Here is a 15,929-nt window from a genome sequence, read left to right as displayed (position 1 = left end):
GTAAACTGCCTTCAAGAGGAGGGAATCACCTTGTACAATCGCTGCAGAAAATATGCATTCAGGCCAAATGAGATTCAAGCTGAAGGGGACAAACAGCGCTCCAATGGCATAGAAAACTTGAGTAATTTCATCGTTCTCTTTCATCGCAATCATCACACAAAATAGGCATGTTGCCAAACAAACCGCCGTACAGAGTCTGAACCACGCGCTTGAGAAAAGAGAGGAACTATCACAAGCATGGAGGTAACGAAGAAGCAATAGACGAGGATTATGATGGAGATGATAGGGTTTCCAATAGAAGAAGCTGAAACGTGCGTTAGTTCTTGGCCAAAGCCTCTTCAATCGGCTTCTCTGGCTTCTGGCCATACATGCTGAAACTGTTGTTCCTTGGGTCAGCGTATTTATCACAGCAGGGAGAGTAGGTATCACTTACACGCAGCCAGTCGCCTGTGTCTTTGGATCCATCAGAGCTTTACGCATCTCGACGCCAAAGAGCTGCATTTCCTCAGGGCTCCAGCCGAGGATCTCACACAAGGGCATCTTTACGAAGCCGTCGAGTGCCTGGCTGAAGGAGAGACCGACAAAGCTTCCCAGCTCCTTCTTCTTCTTATCCTTGGGCCACCGGCCGACGGGGATCTTGTGAGCCTGGTAAGTGATGCGGGAGAAGCCTGTAGACTGGGCCATCTTCTCCTGCTTGCGATCGGTAAAGTCGAATGTTCGGCCCATCTTTTGGCCAACTTCGTTGAAGACTTGAGCCCATCGGCTAAAGATGCTACAGACTTGGGGTCAGTACATGAAGAACAGTTAGGTAGCAAGTATGGGACATACTGCTTATCATCAACAACGACATCCGGGTTCTGAGACAGCATCTGGAGATCAGGCTCAATGTGTTGAAACCAGCCTCCGGGCTTGAGAGCCTTGTATACCTGGCCGTAGAGCTTGTCCCAGTCCTCGATCGATCCCTGCAGATAACGGATGTGGATAAAGTCAAAGGATTCTGGTTCAAAGGTCCATTCCATCTGGGCGTCGTCGATTTGGAATTCCAGGTTGGGTGGCACGAAAGATGGCTGTGTTGGGGTGATGTCGGTGGCGATGACTTTGGCTGAGGGAAATTCGTCGGCCATGTTGCTGTGGAGAGTTAGTGGGTGAATGTCTCGATCTTCAGAAATGCTCACATGGCCCAAATTCCGGTTCCGGTTCCAACATCGAGGATATTCTATCAGGGTCAGTGCAGATCCTCTCATTCAAGGTGCCACGGACTGACCTGGGGGTTGTCTCCGATAGGTGCGAGGTACAGCTTATTGTCCAACATCAAAGTTAACCAATGGTGTCTGTAGGTTTTAGGTTAGATCCAAGAGCGCAGCTCATAGGCCGTGAAGAAGCCATACATAATGTCGAGGGCTTCGAGCTGCTCCTCATCGTTGGGTGCCCTTAGCATCGTTAGCAGAGGCCAACGAGTTGTTGAAAGTCATTTACCAATGCTTGCCATATTTGGGGTTAGCATAAGTTCTACCCTGAAAGTACTCATTCTCAAAGATGCTGGAAGTAATAGACGCGGTCGAATCGATATCGCTATTTACAGTCAGTGTCGGGACCAGCCAACATGGTCAGAGAGAGAAATACCTATCTGCCGTCACGTCGCTCTCATAGCCGACGCTTGGATCCTGGTGGATTATTTAGTGGGCGAAACGGGATATGGGAGGTTCAGTCCCAGGCGCAGCTACTCACAGCTTCAATCTGGGACGACATGATGAACTCTGAAGTCTGAAAGAGTGGAAACACTTCCAAAATCGAAGGTGAGGGGAGGATTCCAAACCAACAACTGGCGCTAAACGCGTCACATGTGCGGGGTTTGTCTTGTTGTGGTCGTGGTCTTGGCCCTGGACAATGGCCTGGAGTGAGTGGATGGCCCAGACCCTGGCTGCAGCTAGGATACGGGAGGATGCCGCCGAGCCAGTGGGCTGGGTAGGGGTCCAGGCGGGGCGTAGAATTCAAGTCCGGGAAGGGCTTGTTGGGTGAGAATTGCGGCTGTATTTCGCGGTTTGGTGTGACCAACAGACAAATAGAGCCAACACAGCACTCGCCCTCCTTGATAACGAACTCTCAGTAGCTCATTCTATCGACAGCGGCAAACCATGAGCTCGAGTCCATCTGTCGAGATGTTGTTCCCCCTTTCCTACTCGCTCTGGCCTGTCGGAGATGACAACGCTAATACGGACTAGCGATCACTACGACACTTGGACGGCCGCGCCATTGGCTTGAGTGACCTGCTAAGGTGAGTCTAGACCACTAATAGATGAGGTCACGGCCAAGGCCAAAGACCAGCTCTAATGCATTCCAACACATCTAGCAACAGTGGGTGCACTTCAGATGCTCTTTTCTGAAGAAACTTTCTTGAACAATAGAGGAACTACGTAGATGAAAACTGATAGGATTGAGAGATGCTTAAGAAAATTCTTGACCTTTGATCGCCGAAATAGCGTCGAATTTGCGGGAGTGGCCCTTAAGCTTAATGCTGGTGAGCAATGCGCGGCGTACGGCGGGGCGCAAAGGTAGATCTGGCAAAACGGCGGCCGGAGACGGAACGGAGAATGATAACGGAGAGTAATAACGGAGAGTAATAACGGATAATACTGGCGGGGAACAGAAACGGAGAACTAACAAAAACGGCCAATCGACAAGAAACGGTTGCCTCCCTCTCCCTGCGCAAACGAGCGCCCGTTAGCGACCTAGTGATTGATCTCTGTGAACTACTTGTGAAGCTCGAGATGGTCTCACATCACACTCTTCACCCAAAAATGGAGATTCATCGTGAATCAACTCCCTCAGAGGAATTCTCATCTCATTAATTGAGCGATTAATTGTGTTTTGTCTACAGTCGCAGCAAGTCGTCCCAGTACTCCCAGTTAAAATTGTTATCATCAATCAACCCCAAACCACCCAGATCCTCCACATCAGGCGCTGAAGGTGCTTGCATACTCTGCTCAAGTTCATCATTCCTCTTGGTCCAGAGCAGTTGGATGAAGGGTGGTGGAACTCCTTGATCCAGTGCCACTTCCTTTCTGTGTGCCTCCCAAGCCTGAAGGGTCAGGTCACCAAGCGCCTTGGAGAGAGCATTCTCGGTGTCGCTCATCACCTCTGGATGTTCCATGTAGAGCTCCTCGACCAGCTTCCATGCTTGCATCACCTGATCACCTGTGCATCGACACCGTAGCTCGCTAAGAATGTAGATGTAAGCGTCCATCTGAGACCAGTGAGTCAAGTGGGTAAACAGATGTGATGAAAATTTGCTGCGAATGCCGTAGCTGGACAGCTCCAGCAAGGTGACGGCTGAGTCGAAGAGCAAATCGCCCTCTTTCTTGGTCAAATACACATCCTTGCCACCCATGGCTCGGCCCCGTGGATGGTGAAGCTTGAACCGCAGACGAGCAATGGCAAGCCGAGCCATGGCATCAGTCACGCCATGTAGAGGTATTCGTTTGTCCAAATGACGCAAGAACTTTTCCTGGTATATGCCTTCAAGTTCGTTGATTGCCTCGTCTTGCGACTCCATCGATATCTTGCCTTTAATCGGTCCATGGCTGATGTTCTCGAAGAACTTTGCCGCCTTGGGCGAGGATCGAAGCCAGTGTGTGACTTGATACTTCATCAACACGCACAACATTTCGGTCGGACCTTTGTGTTCAGCTGGAGGCTCCGTCATGTTAGGGTGTAGATCTGCGTCGTTGACGTTCAGTGGAGGACGGACGTCGCCGCATTCTGATGTTGGCAACTTGATCCCCGGGATCGAGACAGCGCGGACTCTTGCATCGAGGCCACGCAACTGCCACCAGAGCCGAATTCGCATCTCCTTCTCGAAAAAAGAGATTTTGGAGTCTGCATTCTCACGATGCAAACCCATCTTCTGGCCTAGCCGAATAGCGGTTGCAGTAAGAGTGGAACACAGTTCGGATTCTGGGTCTGCGAGGAGGAACAGAACAAGGGCCTGAAGGACCTCAAACTCTCTTGATGTCAGGAACTCGGCTTCCATAAGAGCCTGAACTGTTGCGGTTCGGTAACGTGTCAGCAAAGTGTCCCTGCTCGCGCCAATGGAGGCTTGACAGTCATCTGAGGACATTGATGTGACAGCATTAGTGTAGACAGCAAACAAGATGGCTACCAGGGGCTTGGGAATATGAACAAGGTCCCAGCTTGCATCCATGATGCGCTGCTGCAAAGTTGGCACATGGATAATCTTGGTGAGAGGGTTGACAGTCTCGACAAAGATCTGCCAGAAACGATAGATGTGTCTGGGTTCTGGGTGTAACTCGTGAAGCTCGGGGTGCGCATCAGGTAGCATCAGCTGGAGTGAGGGTGTGGGATGGAGGAATGGGTCGTCTTTATGACGCAGATTTTGGACAGAAGGATATTTGAGCTTGTTTTGCAGCTGTGTTAGTATGAGGTGGTTCAAGAGTCAGGAGCATTATATCATACCTCTGGGGTAAGATTTGACCACAGGCATCTAGATGCAGAGTCAGTATAGTGTGCAAGCAAGATGGTGGAACTCTCTCTCACAGTTCTTCTTGGGGAGCAACATCTAGTGCCGGCGAGCCACTAGCTTTTAGGTCCCCTTCTAGCTCACAAGGAACCCAGATATTAGCATGCTGGGTAAAGTCGACGTTGTGCTTCCGCATCAGGTCCTCGTACTGAGCCAATCGGGCCAGTAGATCTTGGTCGGCAGCCCTCTTCCGAGGACGGGGTGGAGCTGGGGTCTCGTACGAGCACTGCGTCTGCACCTTGAGACAGTTGGAGCAAGGGTCTTTTTTGTCGCATTTGACTTTGCGGCGAGCGCAGAGGGAACAGGCGTTCTTGTGAAGGCCTGGGGTAGCTGGTGGTGTGGGGGACATGATGTCTGAGGGTTGAGGTTTTGCAGAGCCAACATTCGAGTCGTTGCCAAAAAAAAAAAAATCGGGCTATCGTCAGTCTCTGGACTTCTCTTCTTGGAGAAACAGTGAAGCTTGCATGGTCTCATGTCTTCGGGCCAGCCAAGGGAAGAGAGAGCGGGCTTCGGACCTCTCGGCATCCAATCTGGTCTAGCGTACTTTGTCTCGGCGCCCGAAGGCCCCGAACACGTGCTGATGTCTCAGAGTCGGGTTCCGTGGCTTGTTGACCAGGCGAGGCGTCGGGCTGAAGGCACTAATCTCAAGCTGAAGTGTGCTTACTGAAGCTATACTGAACCATCTGTCCTCTTTCTAACGTGTCTGCTTCTCCCAGTGAGCCCTCGTTATCGCACTGAGCCTCTGGGTCGTCGTCCATCCGCCCCTGATACAACCTCAACATGGCGAGTTCCGCTGGCGATTTGGACTCGGCTCGGAGCCAGTTTCATGAGCCATTGCCTACCTTGACTACTATTTACTACACGATTTTTGTGTACTTGCTCTACTATATCAATCGAGCTGGTCAACGTGTTGCATCGATGAAGGCCAGATTGGCCTCGAAGCCGAACGATCCGCCCAACTCAACCAGATCCTATCCATGCCGCCCAGAGCTTCCTATCAGGTAAACGATCTGCAAATGTGTTCTTGCTGTGTATTTGGAGCTCATAATGTCCAGAATATTTACGCCAAAGTCCTACCATGACGGTCTTAGCCAGAATCTTCCGATATTATTCACCGTCCATGGAGGCGGCTTCGTCATGGGTAATCCTCAAAATGACGATGCCTGGAACCGTTACTTCTCCGATACTTACTCCGTTTTGGTCATTGCCTTGGACTACCCCAAGGCCCCGAGTGCTCGCTTTCCAACAGCCATATACGACCTGGAGCAGCTTATCCTAGCAGCCCTGTCCGACTCGTCGCTCCCAATCGACAAAGATCGAGTTGCCATCGCAGGCTTCTCAGCTGGTGGTAACCTTGCACTCTCCGTGTCCACTCTCCCCAGCATGTGCGGCAGTGGAGATGGCATCCGTCGCATCAAGGCCGTCATCTCATTGTATGCGCCTGTGGACATGTCTATCGATCGCAATTACAAGACTCAGACGCGGAGATACAAACCTTCGCTAGGAGGTTTTCGTGCTCGACCTACAGATTGGCTGCTGCGCCTCTCTCCAATCTTTGACTGGGCTTATATCCCACATGGTCAAGATCTACAGGATCCCCTCCTGAGCCCCATCTACGCTTCGAAGGATGCCTTGCCTCCATGTGTCTTCGTGATTGCTTGTGAGCTCGACATGCTCGTGGGTGGCTCACATAGGATGATTTGTGGCTTAGCTGGTCGTCCTGTTGGTGAGGTGAGAGTGGGCAAGGATGAACCAGGTCCTGTTGGGGAGCTCATTCTTGATGACGAAAAGTACTGCTTCGAGGATTCAAGGGAGAATGGAAGCTACAAGTGGCTGCTTGTTCCGGATCAGGTCCACAGCTTTGATCACCACAAACAGATGGAGTCGGTGCACAGGGACAAAGCTCATGCCTTGGATGCTGAACCTAAAGCCAAGCACAGCCAGAAGCTCATTGCGGAATGGTTATTCTCTGGGCCATTTAAGCAGGCTGCGTGAATCTCGTCAAGACCTGTGCACTGATGTTGGTCATTGGGTTCCTGTATGAGATGCAAGTTGAATAGATCCATCCTCCTGTATCAATACAACCTATTACCACAAACGATAACTTTATATCTCTGAGCATTCTTTTGGAGTGTTGAACCCCAACTGGTTCCTTTCCCCATCCTGTCCCATCATCCATTACTCTTACTCTGCTGTCAGAAGCTGCTCAGTGAAGCCTCCGAACCCACGTTCCTTGTCATGAAGGTGAATCTCGAGAATCCAATGCCTCTTATGTCCATCCTTTCCAGTCGAGTTCATCGAGTTGTTGTTTCCGTCAGCAATGTACAAGCTGATCTTGTCGCGAGGAATGCGTTCATGCGGAAACGATCCCACAAGATGGCCCGCAATGGGGGCACCAAATGTGAAGCCCTCCTTCTCTGCGGCAGCAGAGGCAATCTTGTAGAGCTCCTCTCCAGTCATGTCTGGGTTCTTGTCATATTTCGCCTTGACGTCTACCCAGATGGGCTGGAGGGCATCGCGAAGTCTGATCTTATGGGGGTCATCGCCGAGGACATATGTGCGTCCAAAGTCTGCTTCCCACGCCTCAAACACAGGTCCAAGGTCGACAATGAGGATGTCATCCTCCTCGATGATTCGGTCTGGGGGATTCTCCTCGAATGGCTTCAATGTGTTGGGTCCGCTTCGAATGACTCGCTTGTGCCAGTGTGTCCTCACTCCATGGCGCTCAGCTCCCAAAGCGTGAATCTTGTCGTTGAGTTCCTTCTCACTAATTCCAGGACGGATGAGGTCTCGTTCAATCTCGTTGAAGAGCTCAATGGCCTTTTTCTGAGCATCCACGAGAGATGCGGCGCGTTCGGTCTCGACAGACATGGTGAAAGTTGAAGTTTGTAATTGACAGAACAAGAGTGGACAGAACAAGGAGTAGATGGGAACTAGGCCGGGCTTTTCTAGACAAATAGCGGTGACTCATTTGTCAGTAGGTGCATCGTGGGCTGACGTAACTAGTTGAGGCCGAGACATGGCGGAACGATGAGTGAGTTTTCGGCGGAACGGGTTCCGTGGCTTGTTGGGAGAGGGCGCGGCAACTGACCGAGGAACGTGATTGGGTCTTTGAACGTTGCACATGCACAATTGACGCTGCGGCATCTTCGAGAAACCTACGTGGCCTACATTGAGTCGGCGATATAGAAGCGGTTGAGGTTGGTGATAGTTGACATGTTACAGCAGATGGTCGTTCAGCCAATGTTTGTCCTGTTGCCGGCGAAGATCTCCGGTTTTGGTTAGTAGTAGCGCGGGACGGCTTGAATGATAAATTTAGAATATTCAAGGGTCTTTGTTTCACTCTGACGTGTCGCTACAGGTTAAGGTTGATATGTTCTGCTGTCAAGATGACCTCTTCTGCCCAGAGGCCCTCCTCGGACGGCTTGCATACGGTTTACATCCATACCCTTATAACTTGAACAAAGAAGGAGTAAGAACTGTTAAACATACATGTCAATCTGGGTGTCTGGACTCAATTCATCAGGCTGTCTTCGGCTTCTGTGCACAGAGGGAATGAAAATGCACGTAAGAGTGCACAGAAGAATCCATCAAGTCCTTCCGCACCTTGACAAGAAAGACTTCGACCTCCTCGGGCGTCCAACCCAAACCTCGAGTAAAAGGCCCCATAGTGATAGCCTGCAGGCCATCGTAGATGATGCTCCTGTTGTAGAGGCCTATAGTCTTGAGGCTGCGGTCCTTGGGCCACGGTCCGACAGGTACCTTTTTGATCTCGTGTCGAACGTTGACAAAACCTGCTTTCCTTATTCTCTCCTCATTTTTCTCCGACGCGTGCATGTCAACCCCAAACGTGGCCAATCCCTCCTTGATGTTGGCCACCATCTTGGGGGGCGTGTAGTCAGGGTGCATGGTTGCATCGTCACAGCCATATACCCAGCGAAATTCGGGCAACTCGATCCAACCGCCAGGCTTAAGGTTGCTGAAAGTGACATGTCAGCTGTGCTGCTTTCAAGGGTATTTCGGATGTACCTGTATGCCTGCCCAAGGAGCGTATCCCAATCCTTGATTGCCGTCGACATGTTTCGCATGTGGACCAAGTCTAGCGAGTCTTGGCCAAAGAGCCAAGGCGCCTCGGCGTCATCAACGAGGAACCTGACATTTGGAGGAACCCAAGGCGGTTGAATAGGACTCAGGTCGATGCCAATGACTTCAGCACCTGGATACTCGTCGCCCACTGAAGAAACGAGTCAGCATGTGTTTTAGACACTGGATCAACTCATGGCGCACTGTCGATCGCCCAGCTGCCCGTTCCTGTGCCAATGTCTACTATCTTTTGCGGGTCCTCGAGCGGCGCATTATGCAGCTTGCCGCCCAGCAGGTGGACAGCGACGGTGTGCTTCATGTCCTCCCGCTCCTGCTCGGGCACATCATTCGGGAATTGATACAGGCCTTCTTTGAACTTGTGATACCTGCGACTATTCTCAAACTGATAGTCTCGCACGCTGGAGGCTATCGACGTTGAGGTGGTCGACTGCGCGTCGGTCGTGTACCCCTCATCTGCGGGTGCATCATCCACGTCGATGTGCGGGTCGCGAGGCACGTCTTGTGCTGCTGCTTCCTCCGTCGACGGGGGAGATTCTTGTCTCTCGGCCTCTGACATTATGGGATTGCAACTATTATTGCCGATCTCCACTGAGTCTGGAAAGGCCAAGGAGGATGTGAAGGTTGGAGTTGGACCGTCACATCCGATGGGGCCAGACCGCAACAATGGGGCCATTATCAGCGCATTCCAGTGGTGGATTATTTGTCAGCAAGTCTAGTCTCGCTTAATGTGCGTAATTTATTGTCCTGATGAGACGCGAGGCTATCGATCGGTGAACTTGTGCAACATCACGAAGGCACTTATCGGAATATTTACCATGGACGCCTTCAAGCTTGTCCTCGCTGACAACACTACCGTGTCGGGAATACGCCATATTCCCACACCCAAGTCGTCCAGGCCAAAGTACTGCCCACTGGTCGTTGGCCTTCACGGTGGCTGCTATAACAGCGGATACTTTGACGCCACTCCTGATTACACGGCCAGTTTGGCAAGCGACTCTCTGTCAGTTCCGTTTGTGGCCATTGACCGTCCTGGATACGTTGATTCAACTCCTGTCACGCCCATCCCAGAAGGATCCAGCTTCCCTGAGGAATGGGGTACAAAGCTGCACCAATACATTCTCCCAGCCCTATGGAAGGAATTCGGAGTTCCAAATGGCTGCAACAGCATTGTCTTGCATTGTCATAGTCTCGGTGTTAACGGTGCCCTTGTAGCGGCTTCATTGTATACCACTGGCTCTGAGACACCGACTTACCCACTAGGAGGCATTGTTATGTCTGGCTTTGGCTCTCTTCTGAAACCCACTGGCGGCCATGCTGCGCAGCCAAACCCTCCCCCTACGCATATCAACATTCCCGTTCAAGTCAAAGATAGCACTCTACTACTGCCAGGAACGGCAGATGAGCAGGTGTACGCCCAGTCACAGCGAATCGACCACGCCATGCCCTTCGATGAGATTGTCGCTTTGAAAGCGTCGTGGCTTCCCACATGGAAAGAAAAATGGGGTGCCAACGTCACCGCGCCCATCATGGTTGCAATTGCTGAGAGGGATCATTACTGGGTTGCCACAGATGAGCATCTCAAGGACATTGTTGCCGCCTTGCCCAAGAGCACCAGGATAGACACGAGCATCATCAGGGCTGCACCGCATAATCTGGAGTTGAGCTATTGGGGTCCGGGATGGTACGCGAGAAGCTTCGGGTTTGCTGTTGAATGTGCGGCGTCGCTTACGCTGAGCAAATGATGGAATAGTCTAGTGAATATCTCATAATATATTAGCACTTCCAGCCTTGCTACGCCTAATCTTGCTATCTTCAGTCTCATATATTACGATAAGACGCACCTTTCAGTACTGGAGTGTAGCTACGCGTCAGGCGGGCAAAGGGCACTTTTCTCTTATGCTAACAGGCCTGGACGACTCCACCAAATGGAGGCATACACTGATTCTGGGCTGGTCAAAGATGTAGCACCAGTCGAGCCTTGAGTTGTAGAAATTAAGTATTGAATAATAGCCTACCTAGATACCCATGAAAGCGTAACATGAACAGGAGGGATGGGTTGCCAATGTGTCATGAGGGTCCTGAACAGAAAGAGATGGCACTCAAGGCCGGAGCGGCAGTGAATCACGGGCAGCCCTTCAGCATCTTCTATGTGAATCACTCAAAGGAAATCGAATTACATTCGAATCAAATTCGAATTGCAATCGGATTAAAATCGAATGACAATCGAATTGGGGGGGGGGAATCTCCTTGCCTAATTAGGAGCCTTCGGGCCCGAGACGAAATCGGGGCTCCCGGCGCTCGGGGCCGATCCACCTCGGGCGCCTTTCTCCCCTTTACAACCACCGATCGTACCAGCAGAAGGTCGGGACTCTCCATTGATGATTTACTTATTAATGTGATCCTTCTTCAAGACCTTTATCTCTTTCTTCATCCCACCAAAGAGTCAGCACTTCGGCATTCAAAGTCTACGCGCCTCCCTACCTGGTCTCTCCATCACAGCGAGCGTTACAACTTTTGCTTCAAGCCTGACGCAATGTTCTTTGGAAAGAAGAAGAGGGTTGAAGGTGATTCTGAGTCCCTCGACCGCGGTGGAACCACGACGATTCCCGAACCAGCCACATCCGATACAAATGATACTCCAAGCACTACACCCACACAGACTACTCCCGAAGAGCCAATATATCCTTCCGGTCTAAGGCTCGGTTTACTCATCACCTCTGTCTTTGTTGCAATGTTCCTCGTTTCTTTGGTAAGCCTACCCATATCACGGACAGAAGCATTGGAGCTAACAACTTACAGGACAGGCTGATTATCACGACGGCCATTCCCCAAATCACGGATGACTTCAACGCTGTCACAGATATCGGGTGGTATGGGTCTGCATATCTCCTAACACTATGCGCCTTCCAGCTTCTCTTTGGAAAGATTTACTCGTTTTTGAGCATCAAGAGGACACTATTGTCCGTGATCCTACTCTTCGAGATTGGCTCTACTATCTGCGGCGCAGCACCCAACTCGGTCGTCTTCATCATTGGCCGGGCCATTGCGGGATTGGGAGCGGCAGGTATCATGACCGGCGTGGTAAGTGTTATCGAAAAACCTTTTGTCACTTGAGGTTCACAGTTTCTGATATCCTTATTCCACCCAGATGGTCGTGATTGTCCACTCCGTTCCGTTACACAAGCGCCCACTATACCAAGGCATGTTCGGTGCTGTTTTTGGCACTGCATCTGTTGTCGGGCCGTTGCTTGGAGGAGTATTCACCTCCAAAGTCACCTGGAGATGGTGCTTCTATATCAATCTCCCTCTTGGAGGAGTGGCCATGGTTGTTATACAGCTTCTCCTCAATATTCCTGACCAAGACAAGACAAAACTCTCGCTGAAGGCGAAGATACTGCAGTTGGATATTTATGGCACAGTTCTCTTTATCCCAGGTACTGTCTGCTTAGTTTTGGCACTTCAATGGGGCGGATTGGTACATGCAGTAAGTACAAAGGTCCAAAACAAAGCCAGGGTCTAATTGATTATACAGTGGAACGATGGACGTGTTATAGTTCTCCTCGTTCTTGCCGGTCTACTGCTTCTGGGCTTCGCCATGGTCCAAGTCTTTCTACCCAAAACAGCTACCATACCGCCCAGGATCTTTATGCAGCGCAGCATCGCCGCCGGCTTCTTCGCAACACTCTGCATAGGCTCGCAGATGATGATCTTCAGTGGGTTTCTTCAGTAAAGACCAGTCATAAACCTTGACTAATTTAAGCTCAGCCTACTACTTGCCCATCTGGTTCCAGGCCATTCAGGGAGTCTCGGCAGTAGACTCAGGGTTTCGCATTCTTCCTACCGTACTCTCTGTGGTAGTAGCGTCTCTTTCAACGGGCATACTGGTGAAGCGTATTGGCTACTACACACCCTTCATGATTCTTGGAGTGTGCTTCATGAGTGTCGGTGCTGGCTTATTAACCACGCTACACGTCGACACTTCCACACCCAAGTTGATCGGCTATCAAATCCTTTATGGTTGGGGCATGGGCTCTGTTTCCCAGGCTCCGAATCTCGCTGCTCAGACCGTCTTGACGAAGAAGGATATCCCCATTGGCGCCTCCCTCATGTTCTTCTCTCAATTGTTAGGTGGAACGATCTTTGTCTCGGTGGCTCAGAACATGATCAACAACCAGCTTCTTCATAGTTTATCGTCCGTCCCGGGATTCAGTGCTGAAAATATCCAGAACGCTGGCGCAACTTCACTAACACATTTACCGCCATCGATTAAGACGACGGTCTTGGTCGCTTACAACGAATCAATTCGAATTGTGTTCCGGGTAGGATTGATTCTTGTGTGCTTGACCATGCTCGGCGCGTTATCTATGGAGTGGCGAAGTGTGAAGAAGGATGTTGGAAAGCAGAGGCAGGAGGGTGGGGAGGAGGGCATTGAGAAGTCAGGGGCGAAAAGTGAGCAAGAATAGATCAAAGGGGGGCTCGCAATACTTCAGGTCTGTAATAGTAGTAAGCAAGGCGTTTTCAGAACAATCCCAAGTCATTAGTAACAAAAAGTCGATGAATACCTCAAGTATCCGCTCCGCTTTGAAGAATGGGTTGCCTCACCCACCAAAACACTTGACAACTGAGCTCCCAGGCTTAGGGGCTAATCGACTTGGAATCTTGGGAGTTTCAAGCCCATTATAAGCAAAAGCACGTACCCAAGCTTTCACATACGGCCATACCTATTAGAAAACTCGGGATCCCGTCCGCTCTCCCATAGATAAGCTAATAAGGGGCGAATTAGTAGTTAAGTCGGTGACGATTAGCGAATACCCGCTGTTGTATGTTTTCGCCTGTTGAGGGTTTCTTTTTGCCAGCTCAAGGAGGAGAATCACATTATCGGCTCACACCTATTGCGACATGGTCAGGGTGTGATCGGTGTTGAGCTGTGAGACCTGTCATATCCTTGCCTGGTCGCCTACAGCACAGGATTCTCTCCCCGGGGGTTGGTTGGTTGACGAGTATTGGTCTATGTGGTTAGTTCCGTAAACGGTTATTCATCCTTACGTTCGTTAGGTCAAACAGTTTTATGAGTTGTTATGGTTCCTCGAAGTGCACCTTAGAGACGAATGCTCTCAAGTTGTTAGGACCAAGCTCGGTCCATCTAGGCTCAATAATTCATCAGTTATTACACTGCTCGGGAATGACCGAAAAGGGTTTAGGACCCTGGTCCTCGTACTCTTCGTATCTGCTTCATGCTAAACTCTGACATGCCTGGACCAGGGTCCCTGCGTGATCCTTGCGCGCCCTCAGACGGCGCAGTCTCGAGTGTGTAGCTTGTTAAAACCTCGTCGAATGCTGGTAGGGCTGAGTCAAGACGTATCTTCTTCAACTTCGACCTAGAACGAGCATCCCCGACCCAACTCCCATCTACTTTGAGCATCCTTCACAACCTATTGGCTGCTTTCGTTCAGCCGCTAACTGTCCCATGGCCAGGTCAAAGAAGGGCTGTATCACCTGCAGGTATGTCCATCTTCTATGACTCTGCAGCGCCATCGCTGACATCAGTCCAGAATCCGTCGTGTAAAATGCGACGAGGCAAAGCCCCAGTGCAAGAGGTGCCAGTCTACCAAGCGTGTCTGTGATGGCTATCTCTCCGAAGAAAGCTTCATGCCGCGCCGACAGCTTGTCGAAGCCGTCAAGCAACTGTCTGTAATTGGCCCTGTCTCGCGAGCCCTTACTCAGACCCCTCCGTCCAGACCAACATCGCCAGATGACCCAAGCTTCTTTGCCTTTTTCCGCACTGTCACTGTCCCAAGCACATGCAGCTTGTTTCCATCGAGTTTCTGGCAGCAAAGCGTTTTGCAGCTGGCACACGGCGAACCCGCTATATGGCATGCGGCGATCGCATTAGGGGCCCTTCATCAGAGGACAGAGGCTCCAGCTGCAACGGGCAACACGGATATCGAAGATCTTTCTACTCGCGCCATCACACACTACGGAAAGGCCATGGCTCTTGCCAAGGACTTGAACTCGTCTGCCAAAGTGGTGAGCTTGTCGCTTGCCCTTGCAGCCTCTGCAAATATGCTTGGGCGTTGGGGAGAGATGCACACACATGTCATGGCCGGCCTTGGGATCATTTCTAAAGACGTCGCCCACGGCAAGAGTCTCGATATCCTCGGCGGTTCTCTTATGAGGGTCGATCTTCAAGCCATGACGTTTAGTGACTCGGTGTCGCCATATCCCTACAACGAATCTACAGCAGCGTTTGATCTGAACCGTTTCCTTGAGATCCCCTCTATCCCACCAAGCTCTTACGAGGATCTCAGTTCCGAGCTCTTCAGTATCTCTAGAGCCTTCTTTCTCCTCGATAGTGGCTTGTTCCACGAGGCGACGCCGTATGGTCCTTGGCTCACAAAGGTGGACGGCTTCATCAGACGACTGGTTCAGTGGGAGACCAACATGGCCATATACGAAGCTTCAAACACTCGGCCTACGTATGACGAGAATACTACCAAACTCTCACTCCGCCTGTACCATGTCGCTCTTCGGATACTTATTCGAGCAACTGCTTTTGGTCCTGAAACTCGTTACGACTCGTTGTTGGGCTACTTTGAGTACGCGATTCGACTTGCAGCGACACTTCACAAGAGAACAAGTGGGAAGAATGCAGTCAGAGTTAGTCTTGAGCCCGGCTTGGTCATCCCATTGTTCTTGGTCACACACCGCTGTCGTCACCACTCCCTGCGACATGCCGCCCTCAAGATGCTTCTCAAGGCCAACAGAGTCGAAGGCATGTGGAGGAGCGACGCCACTGCCCAAGGCCTCGGTACAATCGTAGCAGTGGAGGAAGAATCACTGGGGCCTATCAATACTCGAGACTACGTGCCCTCGTTGTTGGACCCTACCTCACTGACTATCCCCTGGAGTGCTTGGTCTAAACCCTCATTCAATCTTCATGCTAGCGTCAGTTGGGATGATGTACCGGCGATACCAGAAGATAAGCGAGTGAAAGAGGTATATGCCGCCACTTTGTATAACAAGCGGCGAGCTGAGCTTCGCCTCCTGATGTGTCCGAGCAATGACACCGACTTGCATGGGCCGGTGAGAGAGTTGACGGTGCACTTTTAGTATAGACGGAATCTGAACAGATAGCAGTGGTTGAAAATGAGCGGTACAACACGAAATTTGCTAATAATACACAAATACCACTGCTTCTATTACTGAAAAGAACGAAGCTAAATCTGACCCAAAGCCCAAGTTCGCCTTCTATCCCCAGAAGAACAGCCCAGCAACAATTACTCAGGTG

The 15,929-nt window shown here is 50.9% G+C and overlaps 8 protein-coding genes across 8 annotated transcripts; 4 read left to right on the top strand and 4 right to left on the bottom strand.

The window, feature by feature from the left end:
• Positions 1-316: 316 nt before the first annotated feature.
• NCS57_01304500 (uncharacterized protein) lies at positions 317-1,761 on the bottom strand (the record flags this gene model as incomplete). Its single annotated transcript, XM_053062695.1, has 9 exons — positions 1,729-1,761; positions 1,624-1,664; positions 1,477-1,572; positions 1,389-1,430; positions 1,265-1,331; positions 1,176-1,216; positions 829-1,128; positions 434-772; positions 317-377 (listed from the first exon to the last, which is right to left on the bottom strand). Exons 1-9 carry the CDS (start codon positions 1,747-1,749, stop codon positions 317-319), a joined length of 1,008 nt encoding a protein of 335 aa, XP_052907590.1. The 5' UTR covers positions 1,750-1,761.
• A 1,111-nt stretch (positions 1,762-2,872) lies between these two features.
• NCS57_01304400 (Zn(2)-C6 fungal-type domain-containing protein) lies at positions 2,873-4,886 on the bottom strand (the record flags this gene model as incomplete). The annotated part of the gene is made up of 3 exons (XM_053062694.1): positions 2,873-4,426; positions 4,474-4,501; positions 4,555-4,886. The coding sequence occupies 3 exons, from the start codon at positions 4,884-4,886 to the stop codon at positions 2,873-2,875; spliced, it is 1,914 nt and encodes a 637-aa protein (XP_052907589.1).
• A 431-nt stretch (positions 4,887-5,317) lies between these two features.
• On the top strand, positions 5,318-6,532 carry NCS57_01304300 (Abhydrolase-3 domain-containing protein; the record flags this gene model as incomplete). The annotated part of the gene is made up of 2 exons (XM_053062693.1): positions 5,318-5,538; positions 5,593-6,532. The coding sequence occupies 2 exons, from the start codon at positions 5,318-5,320 to the stop codon at positions 6,530-6,532; spliced, it is 1,161 nt and encodes a 386-aa protein (XP_052907588.1).
• Positions 6,533-6,721: 189 nt separating this feature from the next.
• On the bottom strand, positions 6,722-7,408 carry NCS57_01304200 (Peptidase-M24 domain-containing protein; the record flags this gene model as incomplete). The annotated part of the gene is made up of 1 exon (XM_053062692.1): positions 6,722-7,408. One exon carries the CDS (start codon positions 7,406-7,408, stop codon positions 6,722-6,724), a length of 687 nt encoding a protein of 228 aa, XP_052907587.1.
• Positions 7,409-8,059: 651 nt separating this feature from the next.
• NCS57_01304100 (uncharacterized protein) lies at positions 8,060-9,269 on the bottom strand (the record flags this gene model as incomplete). Its single annotated transcript, XM_053062691.1, has 3 exons — positions 8,825-9,269; positions 8,567-8,771; positions 8,060-8,516 (listed from the first exon to the last, which is right to left on the bottom strand). The coding sequence occupies exons 1-3, from the start codon at positions 9,195-9,197 to the stop codon at positions 8,060-8,062; spliced, it is 1,035 nt and encodes a 344-aa protein (XP_052907586.1). The 5' UTR covers positions 9,198-9,269.
• A 163-nt stretch (positions 9,270-9,432) lies between these two features.
• On the top strand, positions 9,433-10,383 carry NCS57_01304000 (uncharacterized protein; the record flags this gene model as incomplete). The annotated part of the gene is made up of 1 exon (XM_053062690.1): positions 9,433-10,383. The coding sequence occupies exon 1, from the start codon at positions 9,457-9,459 to the stop codon at positions 10,381-10,383; it is 927 nt and encodes a 308-aa protein (XP_052907585.1). The 5' UTR covers positions 9,433-9,456.
• Positions 10,384-11,174: 791 nt separating this feature from the next.
• On the top strand, positions 11,175-13,104 carry NCS57_01303900 (MFS domain-containing protein; the record flags this gene model as incomplete). The annotated part of the gene is made up of 5 exons (XM_053062689.1): positions 11,175-11,390; positions 11,441-11,722; positions 11,790-12,125; positions 12,174-12,354; positions 12,407-13,104. 5 exons carry the CDS (start codon positions 11,175-11,177, stop codon positions 13,102-13,104), a joined length of 1,713 nt encoding a protein of 570 aa, XP_052907584.1.
• A 786-nt stretch (positions 13,105-13,890) lies between these two features.
• On the top strand, positions 13,891-15,751 carry NCS57_01303800 (Zn(2)-C6 fungal-type domain-containing protein; the record flags this gene model as incomplete). Its single annotated transcript, XM_053062688.1, has 3 exons — positions 13,891-13,952; positions 14,024-14,143; positions 14,194-15,751. 3 exons carry the CDS (start codon positions 13,891-13,893, stop codon positions 15,749-15,751), a joined length of 1,740 nt encoding a protein of 579 aa, XP_052907583.1.
• Positions 15,752-15,929: the final 178 nt, after the last annotated feature.

The sequence above is a fragment of the Fusarium keratoplasticum genome, chromosome 11 (assembly GCF_025433545.1).
Source record: "Fusarium keratoplasticum isolate Fu6.1 chromosome 11, whole genome shotgun sequence".
Taxonomy (NCBI): Eukaryota; Fungi; Ascomycota; class Sordariomycetes; order Hypocreales; family Nectriaceae; genus Fusarium; species Fusarium keratoplasticum.
This window is presented reverse-complemented; position numbering and strand designations above follow the sequence as displayed.